This window comes from Rhamphochromis longiceps, linkage group LG8 (assembly GCF_057381845.1).
Source record: "Rhamphochromis longiceps isolate RC_006_pf linkage group LG8, R_longiceps_female_GT1.1, whole genome shotgun sequence".
Lineage (NCBI taxonomy): Eukaryota > Metazoa > Chordata > Actinopteri > Cichliformes > Cichlidae > Rhamphochromis > Rhamphochromis longiceps.
The window spans coordinates 14738210-14753569 of NC_140564.1; the positions used below are offsets into that span (position 1 = coordinate 14738210).

Consider the following 15360-nt stretch of genomic DNA (forward strand, 5'->3'; position numbering starts at 1 on the left):
ATTAGATGTTTTACTGTGGCTTTCTTCTGGAGAGCATCTTTCCATTCATCTCAGATTCCAGATTATTCTGGTTTGGAGTCTTTAACTCCCCCCTAATCGCCTCTGAAAAACATAAATAAAGAAATGGATTACCCTATTTGTGCGTCTTTCCTTCGGACCCCAAACCTATGGTCCCTTCTCCTTCTCCTTTCTCCTTGCTCCCTGCCTCTGTGTGGTAATTGAAAGCAGCTGTGTGGAGGTTACCATAGTTCATAGAGAGCAGTTTTTGGAGGAGGGCCCAGGATTTGTTTAGAGCTCAAATCTCCCAAAATTCAGGCAAATGACCGTCTTCAGGTTCTCTCAGTTGGAGGACTGAACCTGCACTTGGAAAAGTTTGTACAATAATTGGGCACAACTGCATCAGTGTAGACTACTTAAATGTCATGCCTCCCTTGCTTGACTCACAACTAGGGATGGGTATCGTTTAGATTTTATCCGATACCAGTACCAAACCGGTACTTTTGAAATGGTGCCGGTGCTTAAACGGTGCTCGAACCTGTGCTTAAAGAATGGAGAACACACACTTTGTCCAAAAACCTCTCATGTTCAGCTGGTTTTTTTTGTAAAAAAAAACAAACAAAAAACAATGTTAGCCTTTTCTGCAGCTATAGGGGATTTATGGCATCACTCTTGGCTGGAAGCAGTGCTTAAACAATGGAAACAACACAAACTTTGTCCAAAAACCTCTCATGTTTAGCTGTTTTCCACTTTTTCTTTGGTCATTTTAGCCTTTTTGGCCAGGGTGAAGGGAGTATCTGCCATCAAACAAGAAGACAGCCGCATGTAACTACGACGGTGTTTGCTAGTTCACCTTACGTGCATTAATGTAATAACGTGGTTAGCCTACTCAACGTAAATTACACACGAACAACATTAAGCTACTCACGCAGAGAAGAACGGCTGCTGCGGCCATCATCATCCGTCATCATTTCTGCTACACTGGCAGGGCTAGGGGCCAGGACTCTCCTCTTCGGGTTTTGGGGGGATGTTGCTAACTCCGGGTCTGATAACAGACACCACACTCGCAGTAGATGTGCACGGTGTGAGGTCTCGCAGCAATCTATCAAATACAGTGCATTTCTTGGCTTTTAAAAAAAACGCTATGCATCGCCAGGTGTTTCATTGGATTTGAGGTGTTACCTCCTTTGCACAATATCACCTTAAAGCACTTGTTGCAGGCTGCTGAGTTTGCATCTTTTGCTGTGAAGTACAGCCAGACTTTTGGGCATTTTTAATCTGTAGCTCTGCTCTAAAAGAACGTATGTACCTGGGTCCGCCTACTATCCTCGGAAACACAAAATGATTGGCTAGAAGTGTATCACAGCTCAGGAAAAAAAAGCACCGAAATAAAGCACCGAAATGTGCGCTGCTTTTTGGTCTGGTTACTACCGTTTATGTCAGAACCATACTGGTACCCATCCCTACTCACAACCATTTATTAGTTCATCCCTAGAAATTCAGATGTTGGCTAAAATACAGCACTTATTCATTGGAAGTATTGCTTGTATGAGCTTAATATAACTATGGCACACAAGGAAAAAAAATAACAATACAGCAGGCAGTAAACTGTCCCTTCTCTCTAACAAGAAGCCACCACCCCGTGTGAAGGCATTAACAAGCAGTCTGAGGTGTGCCTGTGTTTTCCCAGCCTTCTCTCTTTAAGTGAATCTAATCTGTCTGACCTCTTCAAGTCCAACTATTAGTTTGCTATTAATAGTTCAGGCAGAGCAGGGCTGCATGCTGTGCGCATGAAGACATGAGTCTGAGCTCTTGCAGCTTAAGGAAATCAAGGCTTGTTGAGCAAACAAGAAAGAAACTGAAAGAGTAAACAGAAACACACCTTCTGTATTGTTGCTCGTTTTATTCACTTTAAGGACACACTGAAGTTTGAAGAGAAACATGACTTGCTTGACTGCTTGAGCCATGGAAACAAACTAAAAAGATCAACACACACTTTCAACATTCCCACAGATTCCAAGGGCACAGCTTTGATTTTAATTTAACTGTGGAAGCCAGCGTTTCAGGGTTAACGTCATTTCCCTCAGATATTTTTCAAAGTGTATTGAACCACTTGTCTGCCGTCATCTGTCAGTGCTAATTTGTGCTCTCTTGTTTATTTTTTCTCACCCACAGAGCAGAGAAAACAGAAGTTCTCAGTGATGACCTCCTGCAGGTAAATCATTAACCGGACACTGTAGAGCTCTGACCAGCTCTCAATGTGGGCGTATGTGTCAAGCAGGGGTTGTAGCTGGTTGTGCCATTGTGTCTGTGTTTTGTATGAAATCAGTTTTTATTTACATCTCTACAATTAAAATATTTGGAACAGGTTAATTGATGACATGTTCCTCAATAAGGAACCAGGAGTGCTCTCAAATGCACTGAGTATTGAATCCAGCACTCCACTGTGGTGCTGACACTGAGCTTGAGCTTATCGTCTACTGAAATTTCTAAAGTATTGTGTAGTAGTGTATAACTGATTGTCATTAGTATTAGATGTACAATGCTGTGGAAAAGTCTTGAGTCACTCCTCATTTCTTTATGTTTGACTATAAAAATAAACAATACATGCAGTGCTTTGTTGAAATATCTGATGTATAAGGCTGCTGCCGATTGGGAACCAAAAATTTCCCTTTTGAGTTCATCACCTCTTGCTACCGACTTTAAGTCCTTGAGCCTTTTCTCCCTGTTTCCCTTCCCCACAAATGGCTTCTTGACAGCCAAACTAAAATTGATACCATTTCAGATTCTGCTTTAGCAAACAGTAACTGGATCAACTGAAGGTCCAGATGCCTTTCAGGTCCTCTGTCATTTCTTTGCTGGATTTTGTTCTGTCTCTCAAGGACATGAATTTGCTCTAGATGGTTTTTTACACCTGCCAACTTGTGCAACAAGTTGAAAAAAAATATGTATCTGAAAATGGGCATCTACAAGGACTGGATAGAAAATGACTGAAACCAAACCAGAAACACTGCAAAACTTTCAGAGGGGCTGGAGAACAGTTGCTTAAGACTTTCTCAGCTTCAGCAGATTAATACTATAAATTTGCCATTCTGTTGCTGCTTCATGCGACAGTTACAGCCACAGTGTAGGACGGATCGCTGTCGTAGGAACTCGATCTCAACAGCAGTCAGACTGTACAATATCCACACAAGATAAATGCTGTATAAAAGCATATGTATATTTTATCATTCCCACTGCACTTTATGTACATTATAAAAAAAATATTGGTGTATTCTGGCTTTTCTTTTTTTCTATTTAAATTTTTCTAATATAGCTCTAATTCGCCCTTTCTTCCTGTCGCTTGTGCAGCTGTAACAAGTGAATTTCCTCAGTGTGGGATTAAATAAAGTCTATGTTTATGCCAGTTACTTGTCTTGTCTTCTAGGGTAGTCACTGGGAGCACTTTGCTGTTGACTTCTCGGTACTATGAAGTGACGAGCCAGGACATGAATTTCAACCACGGAAGCGTTAATTTTTAACTTAAAGAGTGACTTCACTGAGTACTGTAAAATTTAGCAAAGAGTTGTCATGACAAGTGCTGGGTGAATAACGGTATATCAGTGCATTCATTTGAGTAGTACTTGTGTAACTCATGTGGCTGTTGCTGGTACAGGTGAGAGTCACCAGGCACTCTGAGACACAATATTGTGATTTTTAACATTTTGAGATATGCCGAGTATTGAATAACATATATTATAACATCTGTAGTACTGAATATTGTAATAATGTATATTGCAAGTTATCACCTTTTTAAAAACTGCTTTGTCTATATCTGTTTTAAACGATAAGATACAATCATCTCACTTTGGCTAATTTTTGCTGCAAGATAAGATTGTCAAGCACGCCATCACTGTCCATAAATGTCAGTCAGTCTGCAATTGAATGTTGCAGTCGAGTTGGCAATTACATGCAGTCTATTTCTGATAATATAGCAATTAACTGTGATAAGTCTTGAAAATCACGTATCTGTTGCTGCCTACAGAGACAGAAGTTCACAACACCCTCACATTCCAGACACAAGCTGCAGTCGGTCACAGAATATGTAAAAATTCTGTGCAGCCACTGATTTTTGTAGATGCAAGGAGGTTGCTGTCTTGTTTTTACTCATGTGACTGAACAGGTAGGAGACAGCTTTGTTAGGCTAAGTTTTTCCAGTGTTGAATGGTGTTACGATTAAGCTGATTTAATGTTTACTTGGGTAACGTTAATGTGAACGTGCTTGAGATGAGCTCTCTTGTTTGTAATATTTAATTTATTTCATAAAAAAAATTCAAATACTACATTGATACAATATCACCATGCTAAACATTGCGATACTATGATCTATCAATTTCTTTCCACCACCTCATTGCTAGAAAAGTGCTGTGAAGCACATGCAAAGTACTTCTGAACTCTGCGTGCAGAGCAGCAGATATATCTGTCTGCTGCCTCTGAGCTGATCTGAGGCAGACAGCAGGTGGGGCTGGGGCAGAATACTGGCTGCTCAGCAAAGACATTCCAGCAGTGAACATGGTCTCTGTTTTAATGGGAGATGAATATAAACTGTCAAGGAAGCTCGGCTGCCTTTGCGCTACTTCCTGCAAAGAGATGCAATGTCCATCACCCTCCATTATTTTCATTGGTCTCTGCACTGTCACCTTATATTGCTGATTATCTAAACCAACAGTAAATGAGAGATGATGGACGTGAAAATGAAGTGAGCCTCATATGGACAAAATGCACATTTGAGTGACAGCTAGAACATCAGATTCAGAGCCAGCTGGACTTACTATAATTCAAGTGGACAACAGTGGTGACTTTAACCGCTTGGGGTGCTTTTTCACTGAAGAAAGGAAGTTATATTTTTCTGACAATTGACTTTGACCGCTCCTGAAAGACACTGTTGTTCTACGTCTGTCTGGAAATCAGCTGTTGTTTTCCTGGAATCAGTCTCTAGGATCTTTCTGATAAAGAAAAATGGAGTGAGTCACTCAGAGATGGCGACTCAATCACCTTTAATTTCTCCGAAGGCTGCTTTCACTTCTTGTCTTGAAATAGGAATTCTCTGTTTGTTTCTTAGTAAACTTTTGTGTTGTCCTAATGTTTTTGCAGAAGACAGTTTAATTTGTTGTGGTACATCTTCTGTTAATACCCAGTGATAATGTATAATTTCCAAAAATGCTTTTAATCCCACCTACTGTATAGCCACTACAGCAACAAATACTCTGCTTTGGCAGTAGATGTGTTGAGTATTGTTAATTTCTCATTTCTCTCAAGGGCCTTCTGAGCATGACTTAAAACGCTAGTAAGATACATTAGCTAACATAATGATTGTCTATACACTTAATTAATATCCACTGAGGTTCTAATACATACCCTCATAAAAAAACAACAACTTTGTTTGGATGTACTGTATAGAGGTAAGTGTGGCCACATCAAAGCAGTAAGAAAATCCTCATTGCATCTTTGTATCCAAGCAGTGAGTCGAAAGAATTCTCATTCATGTTTTTGTTTTTTTATACTGTCATGTTGCACACCTTGGTGCCCATTTGCAACCACTGTAACTCACTCAAAATGCCACTGGTAGAATATGGATGAACAACAAGTAAAGATAAACCAGTGCTCCAGTTTTTTTAGATCCTTAAATAGCTTCCAGTTAAATATCGAGTTTAAGTCTCATTATAGATAGATGTCATAGATGTGTTTGCTTAGTACATCCCCAATAGGAACAAGGACCAGTGATAACAATAATGACCACTGTAAGTCCAGGCAAGTATTCTTAGTAGTTTATTTTGCTCCTGTCCACTCATAAAATCCAGTTAAAGCCTGCATGTTGGCATGGTAACCCACTAGTGTTGACTCAAACCTACATTAGACGAAGGTGGACAGTTTGTTCCTGAGTGTCTGGCTAGAGATAATCGAATTCCCTACGTAATCACTGCTTACTATTAATCTGCTATTGTGCCTATGTTCATGTTTTACTTATTTGTGTCTTTATTAAGTTTGTCTGTAATATATTTGGTTTTAATTAATGGCACTTTGATTAATCTCTTTATGTAATAAGGGATGATGGAAGTACTGTCTGAGAAGCAGCTTAGATTAGAACAAAATAGAATAGAAAAGAATAGCTCTTTATTCGTTATACATGTAGAACAAAATTGTGGTTGCTCAATGCCAACTATGCAGGAATAAAATATAAATGATAAGACAGCAGGCAAAAATAACAAACAGGGGAAATGTACAGAATGAAGAAGAACATATGCAAAGCAAGAGAAAGGCGCAGAATGCAGAACAAAGTGCAGTCAGGTTCAAAAAGTATTTGAGCAAAGACACAATCTTTTTTTTGCCTCTGTACACCACCACAGTGAGTTTGAAATGAAACATGGTGCGATTGAATTGCAGACTTTCAGAACCATTTTTATATGTAGACCCACATTTCAAAGGCTTCGGATGGATAAAATTCCTTTGGAGTCTGTGACTGTCTGAAGTCAAGAGCCCATGGACGTCACTAAATGCTGTATTTCCTCTCTTGGGATGCTCTGCCAGGTCCTCAGCTGCTGCTTATTTGTGGGCCTTTGTCCATTCTGTTTTGTATTTAATAACTGGAAAGCATGCGCTGTTGGACTGAGATCACATGACTCAGTTGGCTATTGAAAAGAACCCACTTCTTTTCCTTGAGAAACTCTTGCTTTTGCTGTAAGCTTTGGGTCATTACCCATTTGCACTCTGAAGTGTTGTCCAAGCAGTTTTCAGGATTTGAAAGCTGAGCAGAGAGTACAACCCTGTGCACTTCACAATACATCCTGCTACTTCTATCAGCAGTCACATTATCAGTATATCTTAGTGACGTAGTTCCAGTGGCAGCCTTACATGCCTCCACTATGTTTGACAGGTGTTGTGCTATGCTTCAGATCATGAGCTGTTTCTCTCCTTTTCCATCTTTTCAGTTGTCAGTCCAGTACTTGTGGAAACTAACCAACTCTTTACAGTCAGCTTCTTTCTTAGCTCGATTGCCTCAAAGCGGTCCTCTGCTTGATCCTCCGAGGTGGGAAAGAGTCAGCCAGCATTCCTGTGCCAGCTGCCTGCCCATTTCTTCTTCTCTGTATATAGCATCAGTCCACATGGGTACTGCAGAAGTACTTCAGAAATATCGTGTTGCCAGTGTAATAAGTTCGGAGCCACCTGTTTGAACACTTCTGTCATTGATCCCTCCTGCAAACAAAGAATATTTTGTTTCCCATCCAAGGCTTACAGAATAATTCCACCCTTAATGCGTCATCTCAAGCTATTTTTTGCTCTTTCAGGACATGTTCAGACATGTTAACATCATTTCTCTTAGGAACCAATAAATAAACACATCCACTGTCTGTCTTTTTCCTCCCTGTCTGTCCTACATATTATTGGGATTCCCTTTCCTATGACGCATCATGGGATTGACCAAGTATTGACCTCATCACACGGCAGGAGGGGAAAAAAACACGCCCCGCTGCTTTTCAGCTTCTTTTCGGATCTGCCGAGACTCCTCAGGATAATTTATTCTTTCTCTGGCCCCACTTTCTAACAATGTAAGGAAGAAAGTTCCTGCCATGTAATCCAAACATTTCCCATACACCCACACAGGAATTTAGGCCCTTCTAGAGCATAGGGAGGGGAATCCCCTGAATGTTTTTGTACCAGGCACTAAATGAACTGGGTCTAATCACTGTTCCCAAGCCTATAACGCGTGTATCCTTGTGTTCATGTGTGTGTTTTGGTTAGATTGTATTTAAGCCAGCTGTTTTAGGAATGCCGGGGGCCACCATGGGTCGGTACTGACGTAAGAGCACAAGGAGAGGGGAGGGAAGGGGCGGCACACGGAGGCGGATATCTGCTGTGCAGTTCCTGCGTTCCGACTCCGTTCTGTTTTTGGAACACAATTGTGCGGTATTTGGTTTATCCTCCTCCTGAAGTCGCCTCCCTCCATTTCTGCTCGTGTTACCGTCTAGATCTCACTGTTCCCCTTTATCATTTGAACATCTCGTAAGTGCATGTTTAGCGCTTTGAGACATTTATAGAGTTCTGATTTCTCACTTCAGTAGAAACCTGTTCTGTGAAGTTGCTTTCCCATTTTTCACAAGTAAGGCCAACTTTAACCAATCCCTTGCGTTGTCACGCTGTGTTCACCAGGCTTCTAAGTACATGTGAACAGTAACTCGCCATCAGCCCTTCCATTCCATAGCGACAGTCGGCCTAATGTTGACGCTGACCATCGCAGTCAGACACCTGGCACGACAAGCACAGTGAATAGTGACCCTGGGGCGTTTCAGTTAGCCTCTGTCCTTCAGCCTGAATAGCTGTAACTTCAATCAATGACAGTATTATATCTGGTGTCAGGCTAAAGGCACAGAGTGGATCTGTGGAGTCAACTGAGTAAACAGGAGAAAGTCTGTGTAATCAAAAAAGCCTTTTCAAAGCCAAAGAGCTGCTCGCCATGGGTCACATCTCGGTGGGCGCTGCTGGGAAGACATTTCCGATGAGTCACGTGTTTCGAAGATAACATTCCAGCGTTGCTCCGCAGGAGCAGGCCTTATCAGTCACGCTTGAACTTTGACCCCTGACCCTGACAAGGCCATCACAAATCATATTTCTGCATGGAGCTGGAGCTCATTAGCCCTCAGCTGGGCGCTCTGCCATGTTGGGTTGTGATGACAAGTTAGTGGGGTTGATGAGATTAATCTAAAGTTCTTTAAAGAGGCTGGTTACACTTTTCCTTTTACAGTGGTTGACACTAGCGTAGTTGATACTACGTTTAGTTTTTGCATAGGCCAGTACAGACAATAACATCAGTGACAGCACTATTAAATTGTCTAACACAGTGGTGGACGTACAGTAACATAAGTGTAATGTATTTGTGACACAGTTCAATGTTCTCTTAGGTAGTGCAGAGACGAGGAAAATAGTTTTGTTGTCTGAGGTCGTGCTGTGCTTCTGGTTACTTGGCATCATATTTCCACGCTATCAGAGGTTGGCTCCGACTGCTTGTCTAACCGCTGATAGACTTCCTCAGCTTCAGTCTGGGATTTTAACAGAAAACGACACAAATAACTGCTAATCGGTTGAGTTGACAGGTTATGGGCAGGATTCATCACTTTTGCTGCCTAACTGCTGCATAATTATTCTGTTATTAGCCACAGCGGCTATCGGGTATAGTGAATGTTTAGCATTTAACATGTGCACTTTCCAAGTTACCTTAAAGTGTTGCTCAGTGTTGTAAACATACGCTACTTCAGCTGCTAGTGGGGGGCAGAGCTGTGTCAAGTTGTGTATCAACTGCATTTTCTCTCTGTAATCTTCATTGCTGCGTTCCAGTTACCTTGGAAGTTGGGTGTCGGTCACTTCTGAGTTATTTAGCTTGTGGCTCTATATAATGTTAGTGACAGCTAATATCCCTCTCATTGGTTCTGACTGTGATCACTGCAGACCCACCCAGCTGCTGTTTAAACCTTCTGTTTGGGATGGGCAGCCAATCAGAAGATAAATGAAATGTAGGCAGGTAGAGGATGACGTGGTGGCTATGAGTCATGTGAAGTACTCTAAAGGAGTGCCTGAGCCTGGTTCTGCTGGATGTTTCTCCTTCCCACTGTCACCAAACTGCTTGCTCATTGTGTTTTTCTCTGTTGCGTTATTGTACGGTCTACCTTACAATACAAAGCGCCTTGACACGACTGTTGTGGTGATTTGGCGCTTTATAAATAAAAATATGGTTGTCTCCTTTTCTAATTGTGATAAAGTACAACATTTCTTGTAGGGCTGCTCGATTATGGCAAAAATGATAATCACGATTATTTTCACTGAAATTGAGATCACGATTATTTGACGATATTTATTTAACCCTTTAAGACCTACTATAGAACCAAGTCCACCAGAGCTTATATTATTTTTTTTTACATGCTGTAGTGCCATTTGTGGGAGCATTTCAAGTTGCTATACATCAATACAACTGTTATAGCCCATATTTTAATAATATGTATGCATTAAGTCCATAGTAATTACATAAATTGCAAAAAAGTGCAATAAACTACAAAAAAAATTGAAAATCGCTTTTGTTTTGTTTACATATATTTCTACTTGGAGAAATTTAAGAGGCTTATCCCTCAAAACTTTAAATACAAAAAAAGTTGCAAAAAATAGTTTACAACAACAGGAAATTTATTTTGAGTGTCTTCATAGTTTTATTTTGGAGATACAGTTTTTATATACTGCAGGAAAAACAAAAAACAATCCTATGATGCAAATTTGCAAAGAAAACAGCATGTGCATCATTTCACTGTGGGAAGTGTTACGAACAGCTGATCGAATCGGCAAAGCGTGTTTCTGGAATATTATGTTTTTGTTCCTGCAAGCGCTTTTTATGCAATTTTTGCAAAGCTATATGTGGAACGAAACCGTGACCGAGGACAAGCTGATGGCATCAGATGTAAGTACAACTCCTCCGGTTTCATATGCAAAACAAATTATTGCGCTAGCTTACGCGGTTCAGGTTCTACAGGGATTTAAAAATAGTTACACAACACGGAGCGTGCTGCTCTGACCGGCTTTAAAGGGTTAACAATGACTTTAAAAAATAATATAAAATAGTGTGCAACACCACTGAAGTTTTTTTTTTTTAAACTCTCTTTTCAACCAACAGCAGTCACTCTCCAAATAACTTCTGCTTAGCTTTCCGAGCTTCCCTCGGGTCCTCTTAATCAGCGGTCTCCAACCTTTTTTGCGCCACGGACGGTTTATGCCTGACAATATTTTTACGGACCGGCCTTTAAGGTGTCGCGGATAAATGAGGGAGGGGCTAATAATCGGCTCAGTCATTTTTAATGATCGTTGAAATTCCAGATCGTAATCGTGATTAAAATTCGATTAATTGAGCAGCCCTAATTTCTTGGGTGTTTGTGTTCTCAGTGTGCTCTTTCTACCTCAGCAAAAAGCTCTTTATTTGCCTAAAATCTCTTCTTGTATGTCTTGTGCACAGATTGAACGGCGCATGGAGCTGGTACGCGTGGTGTCCCACAACACACACAAAAAGATGGTGTCGTGTCTACAGGGACACATCGGTGCAGAGGCAGAGAAGAGACATGTAAGCCATCAAGCTTGTGGCTATAAAACCTGTTAAAGCAAATCAAGCAGCTGTTGCAGGATTTAGCTGTTCCTCCCACACACGTCGGGTTCTTTTTTTATTTATATATATTTTTTCCTTGAATGTGTCCACAGTAGGAAGCACAATCTATAATTTCTCTTTTGTTTTGTTTTTCTACCCTACACCACCCAAAATATCCACCTCAGTCTGTACCACGCCTCTATACAGGAAATGGTCAGGTAAAAGCACTTATTCCACTTCTCCAATCCTCAGCACCACTTGCTCCATTTCCCATTTCCAGCATCTGTCATCTTCATTCACTATGCATGACACACTCGGCTTTGGGGATTCTCTCGATTAAAAACAGGATGCTGCACACACATCAGTGTTTATTCGCTGATGTAAATCATATAACTGTAAAAATAAGCTGTCATTTAGCAGAAGTGTCACTTCCTTAGTTTTCGTCTTAAATTGTATTCATGGTCTATTTTTTTCCCTCTTCTGCTCAAAAAGCTCGCTTCCTCTTTCTGAATTTACGCTTGATATGTTCAATGGAAAGTCCTAAACCAGTTTTCCATTGGCTTGACCTTGTATGCATAAGTTCATGTGTTTGTGCACCCGCATCTAATCACTGTTTGCATTTTTTCCTCCACTAAACACACAACAGAAAAAGCTTCCCCTTACGGCACTGTCCCAGGCAATGACTGAAGGTGGAAGCCAGTTGGGAGAAGACTCCTTAATAGGGTGAGTGTGTGATTGATTGACACACCAGAAATCTAATTGCCTTGTCTGGGCAACGGTTGCCGATATAGAGCAGAAGCACCCCAGAGAGTGTGAAATGCAAGGTCTCACATTCAGGGTAAGCGGCCTTCCCGGTTCTGTTTGTCTGTCAGGGGCTTTCAGCAGTTCCCTTACAGAAGAATCAGATCAGCTATTCTGGCGCTCATACGCAGAGTAGTTGAGGATCTAGAAAGTAGATGTCTACAAATCTACACTGCAGCTATGAGTCTGTCTGGAAAGAATAAGGAAGGGGAAGTATGAGAGTCTGCTTGCACATGTGATTCAATCATGCCAACAGTTTTATTGATATCTGGAACTCGCTGTTTCTCGTGTCAAGGCTTATAGGTTTCATATCTGGGAAAACTGCAGCTCAAAACTGATTCACTCGTAGATAAAGTGTCACTAGGTCACTTTGTGCTCCTGGCTTTGAGCGGCTACAAATGATGACATCAGTGACCTGGTTTTGTTCTCAGCTGTTGGCTGTGGACAGATGAAGGCCTGGTTACGCAGACTGTGGTCCTTCTGTGTTGTTATGTAAATTCCATTTTGCAAAGAACACGTGTGATTACACTGGTTACAGAAGACCTAACATCCACATCTGTTAGTGCGGATATGTTAATGAGGCATATGTGTGACTTTGCTTGATTTTAACAGGCCTGTCTCTCTCTCTCTTCATGTGCTTGTCAATAGGAAAATGATGGAGGTGTGCGGAGATGCAGAGAATCGTCTGGCATCAGAGCTGATGCAACATGAGCTGCAGATAGAGAAGGACGTTCTGGATCCACTTAGCCAGTTAGCCGAGGTCAGAAACCCTACGCATTAATATTAACTTAATATAAAGGAACTGCTTTTTGAATGGCTAAAATATCAGCTGCACCCATTTCTCCACTTTAACTGGTGTCATTTATACTTTATATGATTAATTTTCTCTTGCTTTGTGCTGCCCAACTCCAAATGCCCAACTCTTTTTAGTAAAAAGCAGCTAGTTGCTAGAGCAGTGACCCATTATGGTGATTGTCCTGTGTTTTTCGAAACATCCCAGCCCTCATAACACTAGCCAAAGTATCCTTGTCCTAGATACTGAACCCCGAGTTGCTCCTGATCAATTCACAAGAGTGTGAATGTTGGATAGTAAGCACTTAGGCATAGAAAAAGTGCTTGTGTGGATGAGTGAATGAGACGTTTTTTAAAGCTGTTCTGAGTTAGTAACTAGAGTACAATAGTGCTATATAAGAACCAGTCCATTTAACAATTACCATATTTTATTAAACCTCCAATAGTCATGCAGGAAAATCAGTGGCAGTGCCTTGCAGGTCTTCTTCAGAGGTATATTTTCTTAAGCTTGGTGTGTTTTAACCATTCATTTAGGTGGAAATCCCTAACATCCTGAAGCAGAGGAAACAGCTGGCCAAACTGGTGTTGGACTATGATTCTGCCAGAGCAAGGTGTGTCTGAATGTCTTTCTGCTTGTTAGGCGATGCATTCTAAAATACCTGGAACTGCTAACACAGTAGCATAAATCACATTTATTCACAGGCATTAACTTTTTTACAGTGCCCACATTTCAGATTGCCGTCTGCATTTCCTGCTTTTTCCTCTTTTCTTTCCGTATTCAGATGGTTGCAGGCAACCAAGTCAATAATCTCAGGAACAAACACTCAAGCACTGACGGCCAAGGCTGACTTACTCAAGGAAGAGGTGGATGAGGCCATGAACAAAGTGGAGCTTTGCAAGGTAATCTTTATGTGCAAACATACTGATTCATTTCTGCAAGTCTATATCAAGGCAAACTACCAGTCATGTCAAATCATCAAATCAGGACCGTATCGAAGAAATGCCACTTGCAAGGTCATGACCTGATTGATAATGTAACTCAACTGATGCCATTAAATGTAGACTACTTTATTCATGGCTACTTGTTGTGTTTAAGACTACTTGGGCTTAAAAGCAATCACATAGCAGAGTTAAAGTGATCTGAGTAAAAGAAACTGGAAATAGGCCTGGGAGTAAACTCATTAGAGCAACAACTGGACATTCCAAGACCCTTGGAATGGCCGGTTTGCTGACGCATGCAAACTGACTCTGTCCTGTCAGCTCTCTGTGTGTTTGTGTGAATCTACTGAACTGAGTCACTGGTGACTTTAGTGTCATGACTCCATGATGTGTGTTTCTGTCCAGGAAGTACAGAACTTTCTGTAAAACTTAGGATTTATGAGTCGTGCGAAGCTTAACCGGCCACTGACACCTGAACTTGTGCCACCTGAAGCACTTTTCCATTCGAGGGATGACATTAGTAGATATGATCCTCTTTAATAGCCTCACTAATTCCCCTGTTTTCCCTTATAAATGATAACTTAACATCATCTTTATATATCTAACATCATGCCTTTTTGTTTCTTCTACAACAGGATCAGCTTGCTGCCGACATGTACAGTTTTTTCTCAAAAGAAGGCGACTATGCCCACTATTTCGTAACGGTGAGTTCACTGTGTCAACAAGCCAGCGCTGTTGTTGCATGACTTTCCGTGGGAACATTCACAGCTGCAGAGTAGCTGTGGGGCGGATGCTTGGCAAGCTGTTTGTATTTACTTTGCTGTCATGTACTTTACTGCTCTTATTATTCTGCTGTGTGTGTCTCTCTGTTTCTGTAGCTCTTAGAAGCTCAGGCAGATTACCACAGAAAGTCTCTCACTGTTCTGGAGACTGTCTTGCCAACCATCCAGGCTCAGCAAGGTATAAGATATGCAAACATGCTTTAAGCACACACACCTGTTTAGCACAAAATAGTGCAACGTTGTTATGGGGAAAATAAAAGTCACTTTCCCATGCATAACATGTGACGTGACCCTTTTGCTTATTTCTTGGAGGAACCTCCTGTACCTCCTTCCCAGCAGCAACCTCTGTTTTACCCGTTTTTTTGGCTCCCCCTTTTAAATATCTACTTTACATGGAAATTCACTCATATGTGTCCTGACTTGCAATGAGGAGAATCAAGTTTTCATTCTCAGCTGACTCTAGAAATCCAAAACCGCTGCTTTCAGTTACATCCCGCCAATCTCTTTTTCTTCCCCACGTTTTGACATTGTTAAAGGTACAGCGTGTAAAATATCACCACTAGATGGTCAATAGATTACAGATTGCAGTCAACTGAATTCTGTCTTCTTACCTTGTCAGATTCGAGTGCATAATCTTAACGACGCTGGCTGCTCTAGGACAATCACTTGGCCCTGTTTCTATTACTATTTATTATAACATAGTTGAATATTATCAACACTTAGCAATAGATCAGGAATAAAATGAAAATGGATATGTGTTAATTAAATATTTTGGAGTATTTTGCATATTAACTCCATGCCTCTAGCTACGGTGGCCGTTTTAGGACAAACAACTCTGGCTGCCGTTCATCCGTAGTGTGTAGGCGGTCAGTGCGCTGTTTACCTCAGCTGCTCATC

General features: G+C 41.1%; 1 protein-coding gene across 5 annotated transcripts in view; it reads left to right on the plus strand.

Annotated features, from left to right (window-relative positions):
* arhgap17a (Rho GTPase activating protein 17a) overlaps positions 1–15360 on the plus strand; it is a 33860-nt gene that overhangs the window by 6751 nt on the left and 11749 nt on the right. For 4 of the 5 annotated variants that reach the window (XM_085415908.1, XM_085415909.1, XM_085415911.1 and 1 more), the window contains exons 2-10: positions 2173–2212; positions 11024–11128; positions 11335–11367; positions 11796–11872; positions 12599–12710; positions 13277–13353; positions 13525–13642; positions 14317–14385; positions 14560–14641. In XM_085415908.1, the coding sequence (XP_085272034.1) occupies positions 2173–2212; positions 11024–11128; positions 11335–11367; positions 11796–11872; positions 12599–12710; positions 13277–13353; positions 13525–13642; positions 14317–14385; positions 14560–14641 (713 nt within the window). The remainder of the gene's footprint in view (positions 1–2172; positions 2213–11023; positions 11129–11334; positions 11368–11795; positions 11873–12598; positions 12711–13276; positions 13354–13524; positions 13643–14316; positions 14386–14559; positions 14642–15360) is intronic. The other variant, XM_085415910.1, reaches the window with a different exon arrangement.